The 19,541-nt window shown below is 44.5% G+C and overlaps 1 protein-coding gene across 1 annotated transcript; it reads left to right on the top strand.

Annotated features, from left to right (window-relative positions):
• The first annotated feature begins 1,465 nt into the window (after positions 1-1,465).
• ACBD3 (acyl-CoA binding domain containing 3) lies at positions 1,466-19,152 on the top strand. Its single transcript, XM_086870494.1, has 8 exons — positions 1,466-1,737; positions 8,734-8,875; positions 9,916-10,056; positions 10,773-10,931; positions 12,363-12,537; positions 15,069-15,261; positions 15,936-16,220; positions 17,065-19,152. Exons 1-8 carry the CDS (start codon positions 1,479-1,481, stop codon positions 17,274-17,276), a joined length of 1,566 nt encoding a protein of 521 aa, XP_086726620.1. The 5' UTR covers positions 1,466-1,478; the 3' UTR covers positions 17,277-19,152.
• The last annotated feature ends 389 nt before the right edge of the window (positions 19,153-19,541 follow it).

The raw sequence follows: 19,541 nt of genomic DNA, 5'->3' as shown, positions 1-19,541 counted from the left end.
TATTTTGAAGCTTAGGTGACTCATCATCTAAACCAAATTCTGCCCCATGTGTAGTAAACTGCCTTGAGTGGCATTGTCTCCCAAGAAACACTAACTGGAAATGAAGTAATTTAATTTAAATCTTTACATTTCTTGTCCCTTCCACCCAAAGGCTTCTAAGCACTCTGCAAGTGTGACAATAACATTTCTTCAACATTCCTGAGAGATCAACAGGTGGACCCAAAGGCACTTTGAACAGCAGATAAACTAGGCAGTGTGACAAACTGCAGGGGATAACCCTAGAAGGGGGCCCAGGCTTTGAGGGGACAGGTGAGATTCCCACACCCCTGAGTTTCAGGAGGCTGCAGAGGTGTGCAGTTCTCTTCCTTAGCACTGGCTTCACAAACCACCAGGCAGGAATGTACCATTTCCCAGGTGTGCAGCCTGAATCTTGGTTTGGCTGAAAAATGTGACCAAAAGCAGTCCACGCTAACACAGTCTCTCTCGAAATGCTGCAAACAAGATTGTGTGAGCTGGGAATAAACCTCTGCAGCCGTGCATGGCAGCAACTCTCTGCCCTTCCACAGCACACGATAATAGTATTATTGTAGGCAATGTTTCACAGTCACAAGGGAATGAGCTAATTGCAGACACAGCTCTTGGAGAAGTAACTGCCTTGTGCTCTTTTTTCCTTTCTCTGGCTCATTCTTTCTTCTCCTGTGTGAGGCCCGAAGCATGATTTCTGAGAGATGAGGAGAAGAGTTCAGCGGAAGATCTCACACCACCTTCCAGCTGGACCAAAACACATTTACAGAATCATAGAATGGTTAGGGTTGGAAGGGACCTCTGGAGATCACCAGTCCAAACCCCTGCCAAGGCAGGTGACACAGGAACGCGTCCAATTGGGGTTTGACTGTCTCCAGAGAGGGAGACTCCATGACCCCCCTGAGCAGCTGTTCCAGTGCTCTGCCAGCCACAGAGCCAAAGGTTGAGGAGTTGAGGTGGAACTTCTTGTGTTACAGTTTGCGGCCACTGCTCCACTTCCTGTCATGGGCACCACCGAAAAGTCTCAGCGCTTTCAGATATTTTTATGTATTAACGAGATTCCCTCTCAGTTTGTCTTCTCCAGACTTAACAGGCCCAGCTCCCGCAGTCTCTCCTCATGAGGGAGATAACGTTGTTGAAAAACCATTATCGACCAAGCAACCAAGAAGCTGGGACAGGCTGCCCAGCGGCGGCTCCCGCAGACACTCACATCGCCGGCATTCCCGGGCTGCGGCAGCCCAGGCCCAGGAGCAGGCGGTGCCGCTGAGGGCAGGGAGCAGGCGGCCTCTAGCCCCGTGGCCCGGCGCCTCCCGCGGCCCGGCAGCAGCGGCGCGGGGCGGGGCGGGGCGGGGCCGCGGGCGGGCCCGGAAGATCCGGGTCGGAGGGGACGGGAAGTCGGGACGTGGCCGCCGCAGCGGAGCAGGAGGCGGAGGGCGGGTGGGAGGCGGTGGAGGATGGCGGCGGTGCTGAGCTCGGACCGGCTCGAGGTCTCGGTGGACGGGCTGACGCTGAGCCCCAACGCCGAGGTGCCGCCCTGCGAAGCGCGGCCGGCGCAGGGCGAGCCGGCGGCGGGGCGGGGCCGAGCGGGCCCCGGCTCCCCGGGAGCGCCGGAGGCCGGCGGCGAGGCGGCGGAGGAGGCGGCGCTGAGCCTGGAGCGGCGCTGGGGCTTCGCGCTGGAGGAGCTCTACGGGCTGGCTCTGCGCTTCTTCAAAGGTGAGCCTGGCCGCACTACCCCCACCGGAACGGGGCAGCCACCGGCGCCGGGGAGCCCCGGGCGGCATCGCCCGCCGGGCTGGGCTGTGGGGCTCCGGCGGAGCCCCGGGTCCCCCGAGAGCCGCGGGGGGCGGCCCCGAGGGCTCGGTGTGCCGGGGCGAGCAGCGTGTCCCGGCGGCCCGCGGGGATGCGCTTTTCCTGGTGCCGGACGTGAGCCGGGGCGGGAGCGGCGGCTGCCCCGGGCTGCGGTGTGGCACTGCCGGGGGTGGCAGCACCCGGCCTGCGGTCGGAGCGACAGGGCTCCATGCCGGTGGCACGGGAAGGGAAGGCTCGCAGACGTGGGCGAGGAGAGCTCGCCGTGAGCGGTGCCGCGCCTGCTGACAGCCCGGATCCCGGCGGGAGGTGCCGTGCCCTCTCCTCAGTGTGCCAGCTCCAGGGCTGGCTTGGCTGCTTCAGGACGAAAGGACACGGTCTTGAGCCGTGCCAGGGGAAGTTTAGGTTGGACATTACGAAGAATTTCTGCACAAGAAGAGTGATTGCCGTGGGCTGCCCAGGGAGGTGGTGGAATCCCCGTCCCTGGAGGTGTGTAAGGAAAGACTGGACGTGGCACTCAATGCCGTGGTCTCGTTGACACGTTGGTGTTCGGTCGTAAGTTGGGCTCGATGGTCTCAGAAGTCTTTTCCAGCCTAATTGATCTATGATTCTGTGTGCCGCCATGGCCCCAGCAGGTAGCTGTGAAATACCTGGGATGCAGACCTAGAATTTTTTTGCTGGGATTCCCTGTAGCCAGGTTTGCTTCTATGGGAAGGTATCTTGCCACACTTGATTTCCTCCAAAGGGGGAGGGATTTGAGGGAAGAGCTGTGCTCACTGCATTGAGCACATTTCAGCAATGTGTCACCCCTGTGGCTTTCAGACAGACACTGCTTCAGGTGAAGCAGGGAGTCCAGCCTCATGCCTGCACTAGGGAAGACAAGCTCTGCACTTGGAAAGGTCAGTCTTGGGGCAATCAATTGTTAGATGACCTCCCAGGGAGGCTGCCTCTTATGAGGGCAAGCCCTGCTGTCAGGTGGAAACGCTGCTGGAAGGACAAAGTTGTCTTTCCTCACATTAGCTGACCTGCACCCGGTAGTTGTTAGGAGCATGGGATGCTCTAAGCAGTTTTCTTAAGCCCTGTTCTGATGCCTTTCCACAAAGTAGTTATTTTGTTAGCATGCTAATATACAGAGATGTTATTCTTTTAAACTGTAAAAAAGCATAAGAGATCATAAGATCTTAATTTTTTTCCCCTCTTGTATCACAGGTTATTAGGTTGTGGAAGCATTGTACTTAATGTCTCTATTCTTTCTGTAAAATAAGTTGCTTAAAAGAGTCCTGGTTGTGTTTAATGGTGCAGGAAGAAATGTCTCTGCAGTAGCAAATTCCATCTGTTGGTCAGCCATGGTCTTCTTCTGTCTTGGATTGAATATTCTACAGGAACCTGTTTTTACAGTGTACAGTGAGTTTACAGTGTGAACTTGTGTTTGCAGAGCAAAAGTTACATGCTGTGAATGACTTTATCTATATTGCTGCTATGTAGCAATAACCTGTATCTGTTATATCTCGTTTTGAAAGAATTTATGTTCTGGCTTTATCTGCTCTCTGATGGTGAAGTGTTACCGATGGTGAGGTGTTACTTGTGTGTAGGTTCCAGTTCCTTGCCTTGTGCTGTCTTAGCAATGTTTTTTTTGTTGCTGTTTTTTTAAATTAAAACTTAATATCAGCATGTTTCAGCTTACTCCCGCTCCTTTTTTAGCCTTCTGCAATTTCTTGTAACTAATGGTTGTGCTCATAAGATGATAATTTTCCCCATTCAATTGTGTTGTCAGTCTTTCCAGTGAAAACCTTGTTTCTCTATCCTTGTGGCTGGAATAACTCGCACAAAGTCATTGCCCATCATTTCATCTGTAGATTTTTTCCTAAAAGTAACATAACACACGGATTTTTATTTATAGATCTGATGGGGAGCTACAGGAGCTTGTAATACTTGGGTTACTGATTCTGCCAGCTTGTTCTATATCTGCACAGCTCCAAAAATAAGTGGTCTTGTTTCCAAATTATTTTCATGCTGTCAGAACAACTGTGGGAGTGGGCACGCTTGGTTAGCAGCCCTGTGCATGCCAAGGAGCAAATAGGGATTCCTCCTCAAGAGGCAACACATATGTCTGAAGGGTGGCCCAAGTTAATAGGTCAGTGCTGAGACCTCATTTCTAACCATTCTTCTGAAAACTATGCTGATAGTTAAGCAGCTTTTTTTTCTGCTTCATTGTGCAGCCCCAGTTGTCTGTAACTCTTGGTGTACTTTTGTCCAAGAGAAGTTGAATCGGATCAAAATGCTTCGAGTTTGCTTATTACAATGACTTCCAACACTTGTCAGTGGTGGCATATTGCAGGTAACAGAATTGCTCAGAGACAAGACCGGGTGAGAGCGTGTATAAACAGTGTGAAAAACATAACGGAAACTAGGCTAGGATAACAAAGAGACTCAAAAGCTACTTTATTCTGTCTCTGATAAAAACAAATCTAAAGCAGATCTAAAATGCTTGACCCTGGGTCGCTTCAACTGTCAGGCCTTAGGCTGTGCAGGAGATGGGCACTATCTTTTTTCTTTTTTTTTTGTTTAACATTTGTCATGGCTTGTGAAGAGCTTTTCAGAATAACAGAGGCATAGAAAATGGATGGTAACAGTGTTCCAGTCCATTTTTCTGTGGGAAACAAGAGCCTTCTTTCCCTTATGCACTCTTTCCCTTCCTGCTCTGTCAAGCAGCATTTTGGCTGCCATTAAGAAGCTGCTCCACTGTGCTGGATCCAGTGTACAGTGGAGAACAGTCATGTTACAATCATTGTATCCCTGTAATTGTGAGCCCTGGGGCATCTAGCACAGTAGAAGTGTTTCTGATGGCTTATTCTGCTTGCTGAGCTGGTAAGGGCTATGCCAGTGAAGATAACCTTTTTGAGTTCTGTCGTGAAGCAGGAGAGGGTAGCTTGCATAGCTCTGGCAGCAAATCTCTCCCAGGATCAGCCTGGCTTTGTTGTTTTCCACATCCTGTCATTGAAATACCATTGCACCCAACCTTCAATATATGACGGTCCCTGAAGTGTTCATGCACCGTCTAAAGTGATTTGCAGTGCAGCACATCTGAGCAGACAGTACACCAACCATATCATTTTGGTATCTAAAAGCTCTCCTGGAATGTTAAGTACTCTAATTTTCTTTGACTGCCCTAAGTTATTTCCTCTTATCCTAACAAGAATGCATCTTCGACCTCAGCAGAACATCATTCTCAATTAATTGTTTGACCTCTTTTTTCGAGCACTAATTTGATGGTATGATTGTAATTCTTAACTTAAGTAGGCTCTTGTTGTCAAGAATATGAAAACCCCTGTAATGTATCTACATTTGTGAAGTTGTGCTTTGATCATATTTAATTGGAAGGGCCTGTCAGTATTTCTTCTGTTGATGCAGGACACACTTTCAGGAGAGGAGGATTAGAAGTGTAAGAGTGAGCTGGGCTCTGCAGGCAGCATTTCAGTCCTCTTCTCAGTTTTGGTCTTACTCATTAAAATGTTGCAAATGAATAGAATTAACATATGTGACTTCTTTTAAAAGCTATGAGGTGAAAAATCACTCTTCACAAATTGTTTTCTAGCTACTTCTAGATGGCTCAACTGAATGCTATCCCAGTGGAATTAGGTATTTACAGTGGGTGCACTGGGTGAAGCTGGAGTGGAAGGTGCAGCATGGTGTGCTGTGTTTCTAAGGGGGAAAAATCTGAAGTTACAGAGGAGTAACAGTATCTTGCACAACGTAATCTCTTAGGCATATTTCTTAAACAACTTTGTGTCTAAATTTGGCCTTTATCAATTCATGTCAATAATAGAGTGCCACACAGTGACATAAATCCCTCACATTACTAGTAACAGCTTCATCTTTCGGTTGTGGTTGAAAACTGAGCATCTTCCTGGACTTGTTGTGTCAGGGATACCATCGGTGTAGGGAAGGTTGTACAGTTGCTGTATTACTGCTGTGCACATGCTTTGGATTTTTCAGTGTGTTCCCTGGAGCTCTTTGATGTGCTTCCACTTCCCGACAGCTGTACGAGGTGTGTGGGTAATGCCTGCTCAAATGGCATTCACGGATGCTTGGATACATTTGGCACTTCTACTTGTCTAGACACACTAATGCTCTTTTTGGCGTATTTGACTCTGCAGATGAATTCAGATCCTCTGGTTCAGTTAAACACCAGCAATTCCTGATCTTTGGGGTGATTATACAGTGTGGTTTATGCTGTAGAGTTCAGCTGCAAAATAGTTAGTATGAAACTTACCTTCACTGTCTGACTGGCTGCAAGTGTTTTTCTGATAATTTGCTTCTAAACTACATTATCTACAAGTCACTGAAAGCTTGTCTTGTATTTTTCTCCTCTGTCTTTCCCCCTCTTTTATTTAGCTTGTTTGTTGTTCTTCCCTTGGGTCACCATTCTTTGTAAATGCAGATTTTGGCTATTCTCAGTAATTAGGGCATGAGGTCTGACTTCTCCCGTTCTGTGTAAATGCAGATGTGCTGTGCACAATTGCCTGGGAAATTAAGGGTTTTTTTTACTTTAACTCTCTTCGGGAGTGAATTCAAATACCGATGATGTTATCTGGCTTCGATTGCAGTTTTAGTACAGCAAATAGCTGTGTGCTTTGTCAGACAGATGTAGGTACAGAGGCTGTGAAAACTAAACAGTGCTATAGGGACCCCCTAGAGAATCATACTTTGCTCAGAAGCCTGTAAAAAGTTCAGTGCGGTACCTTTTGTCAATTGACTTGCTTTGTAGCACGATGCCCCAGGATATGAAGTAGTATTGCAAAGTACATGCTGTTTATTGAGGCTAATGGAAGTGCTTGTTAGCTAATAAGTAAATTCTGAGTTGAGTATAAAGTGTGAAGAGTTGAGGAAAAGCCAAAGGGCTCTTGGGAAGGCCTGAGAGCAGGAGTTGCAAGCTTACCAGAATGTGGTTATTTGCATGCCTTAAGGATCACAAACTCGGGGTGGGAAGGGACTGCTGGGCATTGTCAGGTTTAGCCCTCCTTTTCAGTTCAGGCTTCATAGCACTGTCTGTCTCTGTTTGGGTTTTGAACATTTTCAGTCATAGAGACTTAAAACCTTCTCAGGGCAACCTGTTTCAGTGCTCAATCAGTGTCAGTTTATAAAACAAAGCAGCATAAAAAACAAAAAAAACCCCACCAACTTCAAGCAAACAAACAAAATAAAATCGCATAAAAATGCTTAAGTGGCATTTCCTATACTTTAGTTTGTGTCAGCTGCCTCCTGTCCTTTCATTGTATACACTGGTTCAGTTTTTACATCCTCCCGGTTTTCTACCCTGCCAGATATTTTTGGAAGTAGATATTTCTGTGGAGAAAGGCTTCTGTTTTTGAAGCTGGCAGCTGTATTTGCTGTAAAGGTTGTGTGACACTGGGACAAGAGCAAATACTTGAAATTCTGCAAGAGTGATGTGGACTTCTAAGAATGGATGATAAGTAATTAAATATTTGCCTTCCTAATCATTTGATTGTGGCTTTAAAACAAATTGCATGCATGTAGCGGTTCCTTGTGATGTTTCAGCTGAGTAAGTCCAGCAATGTAGTGAACTTTCTCTGTCAAAAATAAGAGTCTTGCTGCGACCTGCAAGCATTTCCTGCTGGGATTGTTTCTGATTTCCAGAAGTCTGTGCTCTGAGTTTCTCAGTAAGCTGCAGTAGGGGTATTTTCCTTCCCCTCTCGTTTTAAGATTCACTTCTTTTTCTATTAATAACTGTTCATAAGTGTCTGCCAAGCAATTTCGCAGGATGTGTCAGCCTGAAATTTAGGTGTGGACTGTTCAGTTTGGGGCTGTAAACAACTTGCTCCGAAGGAGAACTGGGAATGACTGGCAGCTTTGTCTTCAGCTCCCAGTTACATTGATAGCAGTGCAGTCATGGGAAGTGACTATCTTTTACCTCTGGAAGTAGCTTCCTCATTTCAGCTCTTCCAAAAGGAGATGGTGCTTGTTTATTTGTTTTCCTGTTCAAGAAAAATGTATTTTTCTTAATGAGCAGTGTAGTCACACAGAGTAATGCCTGTTTCTTTGATTTGTTTTGACAATTTAAATGTGTTGAGATAAGTCCTAGCTGATTAATTCATATATCATTTTAAATCAATGCAAGTATCTTCTTACCAATAAAAGCATGGTGCGATCTAACTGGGAATGCTTCAGAAGATGTTCCTGTGGAGCCACTGGAACATGTTCAGGCTCATGTTGCCTTCTTATTGTCGGAGTTCACCGTATGTGTTTTTGCTGATGGAGTCAGCTGCAAGGCTTTTCATTGTCAGGGGCTATTCCAGTTGCCTTGGCCAGGGGCAGCAGTTGTATTCCCTCAAGGAAAACTCTCCTTGACTCTTAATTTTTCCTCTCTGAAGTTCTCCTTGCCTTCAACCTTGGTTGTTCTGCTCTCATCAATGTGAAAAGCATGAAAGGAGAGCAGTTTATAAAGTTAACATCACGTCTTTCTTTGTGGAAAATCCTTCCTGTGCACACTAGAGTAGACTTGGCAGACACATTTGAATTCAGTTAAGGTTTTTAAATATTTTGGAGATACAGATCCATATGGTGTGACGTTCAACAAATTAATGTAAATATTTATGTGATAACTGACTCACTAAGACTGGCTGTAGATAGTGGGATGCAAGGCACTCCACACTGAAGTCTTCATTAGCTGAAATAGATGTGTTTCTTCTGGACAGATCTATATTTTATTTAAGTAGAACTAACTTAATTTGTCTAACCTTTTGTGACTTGACTTTTTCTCTCTTTTTTTTATTATTTTCTCTCTTTTTTAACCATGGTATGGTTATGCAACATCGTCATTCATATTCTGTGCTTAATTAATCACAACAGTGAAAATTTCTTTAATTTTTTTTTTCCCTACAGAAAAAGATGGCAAAGCCTTTCATCCAACATATGAAGAAAAGCTCAAACTTGTGGCACTGCACAAGCAGGTTCTGCTGGGACCCTATAACCCTGACACTTGCCCTGAAGTTGGATTCTTTGATGTGCTGGGGAATGATAGAAGGTAAAAGGGCTGGTGCTTTTGTTGATCTTAACTCTGCTTTTCCAGTGAGAAGATAACATCATCCAATTTCTTTTTCAAGTATTCGTGTTATCTCAAGTGTCTGTGGTAGTGGAAAGTGGCCTCTTCAAATATGTATTTGAACAATTCAGATTGTCACAGTTCAATACAGGAACTAATAGAAGATTATTGGGTTGTTATTTTTTCCAAACCCACTAGAAGCTGCTCTGCTGCCAGTCCAGTTTCTCGTAGCAGTTTAAGATGCATTAATGTGCAGGGCCATGTTTCATCCGAGCTTCACACCGTGGTTACAGCAGGCCAAGCTTTTTGCCATTGGTAGAAGCATTCACCACAGCTAGTCCTAACACCAAAGATAATTTCTGAAGTCAGAAAATTAAAACCTGATGCATTCAAACTCTGAGTAAATCTTTTATGAGACCTGGGAAGTCTCAGGTATGTCTCTTGTGTTGCTTGCAGCTCAGGCTGCACTTCTCATGTTCCTCGTTGCTCTTTTTAGTGTTCTAGAGTGAAGGCAGTGTGTAACACAGCATTGGCTTCTCTGAGGTGGACCCAGTGCACTGCTTTTGCACAAAAGAATGCAGCTTTTCTTAGGAAGAACAAGGCTGTTTCTTTCAACTAACTCAAGTGCTGTAATCAATAGTTGCTGCCATGTTTGTTCATTCAGGAGAATGTATACTTTTTTTTTTCCACAAACTAGAGTGGAAGGAGGTTAAAAAATACTTCAGGTTCACTTGTAGCTGGGAAGTTTTTGGACATAGTTCAGAATTCAAAGTTGGGTTGATGGGATGTATGGAATTTCACATAAGAGCTGAGTTATATCTATTTTAAAGACAGAAGAAAAGAGAACATTGTGCAGGCAGAAGAGAACATTGTCTTTAGGACAAAGTTGTAGGTTCTCTGAAACTGCAAATGATAATGTTTGGTTCCTGGTCTTCCAACTTTTTTCTTTGCTGGATTGTCAGTGCTCACTACTGGCTTGAAAAGAGTTGAGTCTGTTATTTCAGCTGAATTCTCTCTCTCAGGAAGGAATGGGCTGCCCTTGGAAACATGTCAAAGCAAAAAGCTATGACAGAATTTGTCAAGCTCCTACATAGATGCTGCCACTTGTTCTCAACGTATGTCACTTCTCACAAGATAGAGAAAGAAGAGCAAGAAAAGAAAAGGTAACATTTGGGTGCTTTGGTGTTGGCATCTATGAGTGTAACTCTTGGCCTGTGGGCAGTATCACAGCTAGCTTTGGTTGGAGTTGTCTTGCAAAGGGAAATGCTTGAGGTGTAGGTGGCTGTGGTACCATTTGATCTCTTTAAGCCTTTTTACTTTGCCAGTAATGGGTGGTTGTTTAGGAGTTTTAAAAATTTTGCTGACACTGTCATGTGCTTAAGAAGAAATGCTTCACAAGATGTCTGTCCCAATATGTCTGTGGACTAAATATACAGAGAATATTAAATTCAGTTCTAAACTTCTCTTCTAATATGGATTAGCAGCTTGACAAAGGCTGTCCTATTATTGCTTCCAGGTGTGATTATTAAGCCATAGTATCCACATCATTATTGAACATGTGTGAAAGCTTTAAAGATGTGTTTAAAGCTTCCAGGCAATTTTTTCTGCTATACAGGTAGCATAGTAACAGGTTAGCATCAATATCAAATTGTAACACAGAATTTACCCGTGTCATGCTGCTGAGTGCCGTAAAACTCTGCAGTAATGTGGATTTTTCATGTGTCCAGTAAGACACTTCTCCAGGCCAATTTAAGTGTGAGGAGATGACACAAGTCACAAAATCTCACTGGGTGGGCAAAAGGCAGGTTACTGCATGTTGAGAATAACTGATCCTAGGATTTTAGGAGTGCTGAAATGGCTTATTGAGTGGATGTTGCAGAAGAGAAGAGGAAGAGCGAAGGCGGCGTGAAGAGGAGGAGCGGGAGCGGTTACAAAAGGAAGAAGAAAAACGTAGGCGAGAAGAAGAGGAAAGACTGAGAAGGGAAGAAGAGGAGAGGAGGAGAATAGAGGAGGAGCAACTTCGGATGGAACAACAAAAGTGAGTAGCAGAAACAAGCAGCCCTTAAAAGAAAATAACTGCCTTGCATTTGAGACAATTGTATACTTGGAATATACAGTTCTAATTATATTTCATTGTTCCCATCACATCCAGATGCTGAAAACACAGATCTGGCTTTGCACATGTAATATTTAAGAGAATAGTAAAGCTGTTCCACATCAGTCAGCAACTATTTTCCACCATAAAAATGTCTTTTCAGGGGGTGTCTCTGAAGTAGATCCTGTCCTTGCTATGTAGTGGTTTTGAGAAGGGAGCAAATAATCAAACCACAAGTTTTGCTGCTTGTTAAACATGGTAAGAGCCAGAGGAGCGTAAGAGACAGACATAAATTTATGTATCCAATAAAAAGTGTTGCACAGTGCTAAGTAACAAGAAGTGTGGTATGCCTTGAAGTTCAGGGTGTTTTTCACATGAATGGGAGTTGTGTATTAAGTGGTCATAGCAGGTTACAGAGATAAAAGAGTTTAGACAGAAAAGGAATGTGGATACCACGTGTATCCAAAGTGGTCATAGTTTGCTGAGAAGCACTAAATCCTGCTCTTTGGGATATTAGACCAGTGTAAAATGGTGCTTTAGAATGTGATTTTTGGGAATGGAAGAAGAGTGAGAAGGAAAGAATTTTTCTTGAAATTGTGTGATACTTCTTCCTTCCTCTGAAACATTGATAGCTGGTCACTGATGGATGTAATGTGAGACAGGCCCTGGATCTATCTTGTCATTTAGCCATAGAATTTCTGTTAGTTCTTTGGAGAGAGGAGAAAAACAGCCTGTGCATATGTAACCCATGTGTTCCCCCTGAAGTTTCAGCAGTTGAGTTTACTGGAGATGCAGATGCCCCATCTGGCAGCATTTTGTTGTTGTTGTCATTCCTGAATTAGGCCCCCGTCAGTCATGTTTTTCATATTTGTTTGCATACAGACCAGGAAAACTAAGATAGTTACGTGGTGTGTTTTTCTTAGATTCACTAAAAAGCATTGGTGTGCTGTGCCAGAGCAGGTTTGTTCCTACCAATGTTTATAGAAGATCTGCTGGAAGGATGGTTTTTGGAAAAAGCATATGTGGGTTTTTTCCTTAGCTTGTTTGAGAAGTTTAGTCATGTGGGTTTTGTGTAGCACTACCTCTTTATCAGACTACAGATTAAGAATTATGTAAGAGCTCTTGTTGTTTTAACATTTGATGCTTTCAAACACTGGGTAGAAAGTGTTGCTTCCTTCTTTATGTTCTCAGCATATTTTTAGGCAAAACTCACATCTGCGTTAGTTCTGGGTTCCAGTCCGTTACATAGATTTATTTTAATTGGGCTTTGCAGAATGGAATGAAGTGATTTCAGTGGCCTCAAAGCCAGTTAAATGCAGGGATTCCCCAGTGCCCTGAGCTGTTGGTAAGGCCGTGCTGTGCTCCCCGTGGCAGGCAGCAGATCATGGCAGCGCTGAACTCGCAGACGGCCGTGCAGTTCCAGCAGTACGCGGCCCAGCAGTATCCCGGCAACTACGAGCAGCAGCAGATCCTCATCCGGCAGCTCCAGGAGCAGCACTACCAGCAGTACATGCAGCAGCTCTACCAGGTCCAGCTTGCACAGCAGCAGGTATGGCTGGGAAACCTGGGCTTCGTGTCCCAGGCTGTCACTGAGGAACGCTGGCTTCGTGTCCCAGGCTGTCACTGGGACGCATTAACTTGTCTGCTGTTCTCTCCTTGAAAAGATAATTGCTGCAGGGAGAGCTACCATGCTAGTGACTAATGCTGCTTGAAATTCAAACACCAAAGCCCCTTTATTTATTTCTTCTTTCAGAGTAGTCTTCTGAAGCAGCTGTTAATTAAGAAAACACTAAGCAATTTTTACTAATGACTTGGTTCAATATTATTATTATTGGAGACGAAATGTGAGCAGCTCTGCTGCAGCATTGGTGGTGTGTGTGTGTGTGTAATTTAATGACATACCAGTGTATCTGAGCATGAACAGACCTCTTTAGGTGACTCTCCTGGAGATCTGTGCTGAGCAGCAGGCTGTGGTCAGCCCTGTGTTTGTAGCTGAACATGCATATGCAGCACTGTAGCATCGTTGCTGGGTTGGAGGTTGCTTCTCCTTGCCAGCCTGAGCACTGCTGACTTCTCTCTCCTTTTGCACCTATTGCATGACTTCATCAGGTACTAATACCTGCTGAAGTTGCTTGCCTGCAATAAGCTGCTCATGATTTAGGTAGGAGGACACACTGTAGCTGCTAGCCTGAGGTCTGTTCTTGAGCTAAAGACCTAAAGTTCATTAACTAATTTCCTGTTAAGTCATTTGTATTTTGTGGAGGCTGATGCCCTCAGTAAAGCAATGTCCAAGGAAGGAAGCCATGTGAACATCAAGAAGTCCAACAAGGCCTCTGCAGTGGGTCAAGTCAGGGTGCTACCCAGTATCAAAACAGTCTTGGGGGGTGAAAGGGTTGAGAGCTGTCCTGCAGAGCTGTTTCTCTCTGGTGAGAGAAACATTGGGTAAGATCTGGCAATGCACTTTGGCAGCTCAGGAAGTCAGTTGTATCCTGAGATGCAGGAAAAAAGTGTGTCCAGAAGATTGAGGGAGAGAAGTGATTCTCCCCCTCTGCTCTGCTCTCATGACACCCCACCTGCAGTGCTGCATCCAGCTCTGAGTCCCCAGCATAAGAAAGATGTGAACCTGTTGGAGCGAGTCCAGAGGCCACAAAGATGCTCAGAGGGCTGAAGCACCTCTGCTATGAATACAGGCTGAGAGAGCTGGGGCTGTGCAGCCTGGAGAAGAGAAGGCTCTGGGGAAACCTCACTGCAGCCTTTCAGTTCCTAAAAAAACACAATATTTATAAAAAAAACACAAAGAAAGACCTTTTTACCAGGGCCTGTAGTGACAGTACAAGGGGCAAAGGTTTTCATCAGTGAGAGTGCAGGTCTAGATTGAACATAAGGGAGACTCTTTTTTTACAGAGAGGGTGGTCAGACACTAGCACAGATTGCCGAGAGAAGCTGTGGAAACCCCATCCCAAGAAGTGTTCATGGACAGGTTTGATGGAGCTCTGAGCAGCCTGGTCTAGTGGAAGGTGTCTGTTCCTATGGCAGGGGTGTGGAACTAGATGGTCTTTAGAGCTCTCTTCTAAGCCAAAGCATGGCTGGGTGGAGCTAAAGTGGTGTAGGAAAGAGACTTTCTGCCCTGTTATAATTACTCTTTGGACTTCCCTCATGTAGCTTCTGTAACAGTTCTGAGGAATGCTTTACTTGGATGCCTGTGAGTCAGCTGCACTGGGGTCTGTTAGTGCACTTAGAAAGTGCTGTTCTGCTGGTCTGCAGAAGCTGCTGGTCAGCTTCTGGTGCAATTAATCTTGGAAAGGCTCTGTGCAATTTGGTAGGAAAGTTCACACCACCTTTCTCTCAGTGCACAAAACTGCTGTAGTAGTGAAATCTGGACAGCATCTGTGCAATTGCTTAAATTTGAAATCTTAACTTTCTATATTGTCTTCATATTCCTGCAGGATGCTTATATTCCATTTGCTCATCAAAATCTTGTGATTATTAGGTTATCCTTTAAAGTGGCACTGTCACTTATATCTTTTCCCTGTCCCAACAAAAAAGCCTGTGTTGTTTCTCTGGACTGATAATGAGGGACAGGGAAGTTGCTTAAGAGAGTTCTCTGTTTAACTCATCCATTGGCAAGTAGCTAATAGACCTTCAATACTCAGCTCTTTTTAGACCTGGATGCGCTCAGGCTGGATGGAGCCCTTCCAGCCAGCAAAAAAAAAAACAACCCCAGCAAAGAAGCCACACTTCTAACTTTGATAGTTTTTCATTCCTACAACATTTCTTCCATAGTGAAGCGCAAGAGTTTGTGTGTACCATAATTAATTTAAAAGTTGGAAGTTGATTTTTTTGTTGTTGTTGTTGTTTGTATCCACCAGCCTGGAACCAAGTGACTTCACATCCCTAGGGGCTGAGTAGATGTAACTGGTTATTGTGTGCTGCTTCTGGTCTTTTGGGTCAAGCCCCCTTGTAGGGTGGAGGGGGAGGTTTTTTCTTTAAATTGTCTTTATACCTTCTGCTGGAAAGTGTAAAACTGGCATCTTGTGAGGGTTTGGTTGTACTTGACTTAGTCAATTCCTGTTGTTTTAGGCAGCCTTACAGAAGCAGCAGGATGCAGTGGTGGCAGCAACAGGGACACCCCTAACTACTGCATCGAAGGTGAACACCCCTGCCCCAGGGGACACCCCATCCATTAATGGGCAGGCCAGTGCACATGCAGACAGCCCTGAAAAAGAGTTGGATCCAGAGGTTTTGGAAGAAGCACTGGAGAATGGACCAAAAGGTGGGACTAGCTGAATTTCTTAATTAAAAATAAATAGCAAAAGCTTTTCTTAGGATTCAGGTGTCCTAAGTAGGGTTACTGTGGTTCTTTGTTTGGCTTCATTTGCCTATGGAAAAGCTAAGTTTGATTCCTGGGACTGCTGTCTCTAATGGGAGGATAATACTGCATAGGCAAAGCTCAGCTTCAGAAGAGGGGGTGAAAGAGGAAGCAGCAAAAGCATTTCAGCAAAGCTGATGGGATCCAGAGCCTCCTGTCACTCTAAACGTGAAGGAAAGGAGCGTAAAAGTTCTAGCACGAAGCTGTTCTGGGCAGAAATATGCTCAGTTTTATTTGAACTGGGTCAGAGCTGTTTAAAGAGCTTCCATCGAAGGGTTCTGTGCAATATAAACCTTTCACCTGTTGCAGTACATTTGCCTTCTGAGGCTTTTCAGCATAAGCACTGTTGGTCTAAATGTAGTGGATGGGTGAACTGGTAGCATTTAGTAGTCTTATAACTAAATTTGCACTGGTTCATACTTCTTTTCAGAGATGAAACTTGCTTCTTCAGTTAAAAAAAAAATTATTGGTAGCAACTGTGATGCTTGGGGCCCTTAAGTGCTTCAAAGCCCACTTAAGTATGCATCAGAGATAACTGAAACAAAGCCTAACTGGAGTATTTCCTCCCCTCTCTCCAGATTCTGTCCCAGTAATCGCTGCCCCATCCATGTGGACACGACCCCAGATAAAAGACTTCAAGGAAAAAATCCGTCAGGATGCAGACTCTGTGATCACAGTGGGCCGAGGAGAAGTGGTTACAGTCAGAGTACCAACTCATGAAGAGGGGTCTTACCTCTTTTGGGAGTTTGCTACAGACAATTATGACATTGGTTTTGGGGTGTATTTTGAATGGACAGACTCCCCTAATACTGCAGTCAGTGTGCATGTCAGCGAGTCCAGTGATGATGAGGAGGAAGAGGAAGGTAAGCACGCTTATGTGTGTAAACTGCCAGAGTTTGCTGTGAGGGAAACCCCCGCTGATGGTCTTGTGTGATCTCCTGCTTTCCCTGGCTTCCATCTGGCTGGAGTCATGCTTTCAATTTTAAATAGAAACTGCACTTCTGCAAGTAACTTCAGTCCCCTCCTTGGATCACAGACAGGTTAATGCTGGGGAAATCCTTTTCCCAAGTCAGCTATTCAGTAAACTAAACTGAAACCCGTGCTGTAACAGAGTGCAGTGCATCTCTACTTTGAAACTTTAGGGAAAATCCTGTCTTGCTGTTCAAGAGGTGTTTCTAGGGAGGAAGTTTCCTAGAGGCTGCAGCAACACCGCTTCAGAGAGCAAGTCCTGATGGTGGCTGAGACGCAGGTCACAGCCTTTGCCTGTGGAGGAGTCTAGCATACCATCACAAAAATGTTTTGAAATGAGCATGTGATTTGCTTGGAAGGAGCTGCTCTGACCTAGGAAGCAGTGGCTTTCTGGGTCCTTTCACTACCAAGTAGTCTGTGCTAGTCAGTATGTCACATCAGTGGTGGGTGATTTTCTTACTGAAAACTAGAGGCTGGCATCTCCACAAAGTGACCTGGCTGTGCTGGGGAGATGGCTGTGGTGAGTTTCAATATCAAACTGTAAAAGTCATGATAAAGTGAGCATGCTTGCTGTTCCTCCTGCTTCTGAGTGCTTCAGCCCCAGACTTGGTATGAATCCCTGTGACTCCTCATTCCTAAACTAACAAAGAGGGCCTTGTCCCCTAGAGATTAGTCTGACTTTCTCTTGTAAAGCATCCACCCATGTTCACTGACACCCCTTTTTTTTTTCCCTTGCAGAAAATACTAGCAGTGAAGAAAAAGCCAAAAAGAATGCCAACAAGCCTCAGCTAGATGAAATAGTGCCTGTGTACAGACGAGACTGTCACGAAGAAGTGTATGCTGGCAGCCACCAGTACCCAGGGAGAGGAGTTTATCTTCTTAAATTTGACAACTCTTACTCTCTATGGAGGTCAAAAACAGTTTACTACAGAGTTTATTATACTAGATAAAGGTGTGGCTGTGTCTGGGGCTGGGCTGTGCAGAAGATGTCATTTTATTTGGAATTTTCTTCAAGCATAATGGATCCTTTTGAGTCTGTGTTTCATCCTGTCTGTATCTGTATGGTTTGTGTGAACTTTTAACAAGTAGACACTGGGATCTTCCTGCTCCGTGACACTAATGCATATTGCATTGGGCTTTACACAGGATCTCCCTAACCTTTTTGGGGATTGGAGTCATTGTCTCCAGTGCTGAGGTCACATCAATTGCAGTTGTTAAAGCCTCATGAAAAGGGGGAGGGAGTTGCTGGCTCACTGGCTGGGTGATCTGATGTTTCCAGGTCTGGATGCCTTGAATAACTTGTTGATGGTTAATTTAAAGGTCCCATCAGTAACTGGTAGATTTGGATGCAGTTTGCTGTGTAGCAAGTTTATCTTAACTGTAATTGAATGTCAGTTTTTTTACACCATTAAAACTTGAAACTTTTAAGTTTATGCAGTTTAGAAACAAGTTGTCTCACTTCTGTCCTCATCAAAGAAGGAACATTCAGTTCCTTGAACCAGTGTAGTGTGTAAGACAAAGATGAACAACTTCCTGAAAGTACAGCAAATAACCTCTTCTGAAGGCATAAGCTGAATGATGTTTAAAAGTATGTGTAACAAGAAGAACCTTAATCTCTGCCCCACTGCTAACCCTAGAATAAAGGTCATATTTTGATTCAATTGGCTTTGAACAGGATACAGACTACTCCTGAGTTTAATGAGTTTAATGAGTTTAATGGGGTGACAAAAAAAAAAAAAGGCTACAAACTTGAAACCAGTTTTGTAAGACCTGAATAGGCATGTTGTGTGTCTGGGGAGCAGTCAGTCACTTTGATTGATAGAGTATAGGAGTTAATGTTGCACTAATGATGGAAATCACTGCCCTCCATTTTAGTCTGAACTGGTGATAGTGGGGTGCAAACTTTCTGCTTAAATCTGTAACTGTGGGCAGAAAGGCCAGGCGCATACAGATACTTAATCTCAATTTCAATTAGCTTTAATCTCAATTTCAAATGGTTTGGTTGGGGCATTTTGTCTTTCCTGTAGTGAAGAAACAGTGCAGGTGTCTCCTTGGCTTGAGGCTGCAGTAAGAATCCGCTCCCCCCCGGAGCCCGGGGTGACGTGTTGCAATAATGACTTGTGCAAGTTCTCTCTGCATGGGTGATGCACCTTGTTACTGAAAGGAAATGGTTGCTTTGGGTCTCAGACCAGCTCTTGCAGTCAGGCTTCCTTTGATCAGCTGCAGCATGTGCAGTTCCACGGCAAATGATGTTGAGTTGGCAGGGTTTGTTTGAACGGTCAGTTTGTACATACATGATACTTTACTTTTCTCATACCAACCATGGAGATACTTCTCCTAGAGTGCTTAACTTGTCATCTTGCTTTTTGGGTCAGCAACACCGTACCAGCTTACAGCTAGTTAGTGCTGCTTTATCCAAAAACACTGTACAATGTTCTGCTCTTGTGTACATACAGTATATAAACCATGAATTTAGAAAGTACCTTGCTTTTAAAGAAAACTGTATTTAATGTAAGAAAAAAGAAAAACAACAAAAAAACTTTTAAAAAGGCAGGCACTAATATATTTCTTCTAGTCTTCAAGTTACTTTTTTTTTTTTTGTCCATACAAAAATGTTACAACTTTTTCCTCTAAGAATATCTGTTCTTGGGAGCGGTGTTTGTTGCTTTAAATGGCAGCACTTACTGTCATGTGTTGGATGCTACAACTTCTACGTTTTCAGACTTTTTTTTTTATTGCCTCTGGCTGTTGATAGTACAGTACAAGTGCGATTTCAAGATACCTTGAGATAGTATTTAATCCTAATTAAAATACATTTATCTGTAATGCTGTTGGCTTTTTATTAACTTGGCATTGCTGTGTATGGCTCTTGAGCTAAGATGAGTTTGTCATCTTCGCTCTCATGGTCAGAGGTTCAGCACCATGCTCACGCTGTGGTCAAAGGCTCTGCCCAGGAGTGTCACTGGCTCGCTGTGTGGGGCCATCTGTCAGTACTGGGAGAGCCCAGCTTCAACTGCATCGTCTCTCTGGGTTTTGAGTGGGTATCAGAAGGGGTTGGATGTGGGAAAATAAAGCTGTAACCTCTCTCCTCCAAGAGAGTCTTGAAATCCCTCACCCTGAGGGCAAGAGACAGGACCATGGTTTAGACTGAACAGAAGAAAAGCAAGGACCTAGAGGTAAAAAGGCAAGTTATGCTGAAGTTTGTCAGTCACTTT

This window comes from Cyanistes caeruleus, chromosome 2 (assembly GCF_971803275.1).
Source record: "Cyanistes caeruleus chromosome 2, bCyaCae1.hap1.1, whole genome shotgun sequence".
NCBI lineage: Eukaryota > Metazoa > Chordata > Aves > Passeriformes > Paridae > Cyanistes > Cyanistes caeruleus.
This window is presented reverse-complemented; position numbering and strand designations above follow the sequence as displayed.

What these genes read in the sequence shown, in the direction of transcription:
- ACBD3 (XM_086870494.1), top strand. Translation starts at nt 1,479, where the DNA reads ATGGCGGCGGTGCTGAGCTCGGACCGGCTCGAGGTCTCGGTGGACGGG. An exon ending in GAAGAGCAAGAAAAGAAAAG is followed by an intron (nt 10,057 to 10,772) that starts GTAACATTTGGG and finishes TGGATGTTGCAG; the next exon opens with AAGAGAAGAGGAAGAGCGAA. An exon ending in TCCAGCTTGCACAGCAGCAG is followed by an intron (nt 12,538 to 15,068) that starts GTATGGCTGGGA and finishes CTGTTGTTTTAG; the next exon opens with GCAGCCTTACAGAAGCAGCA.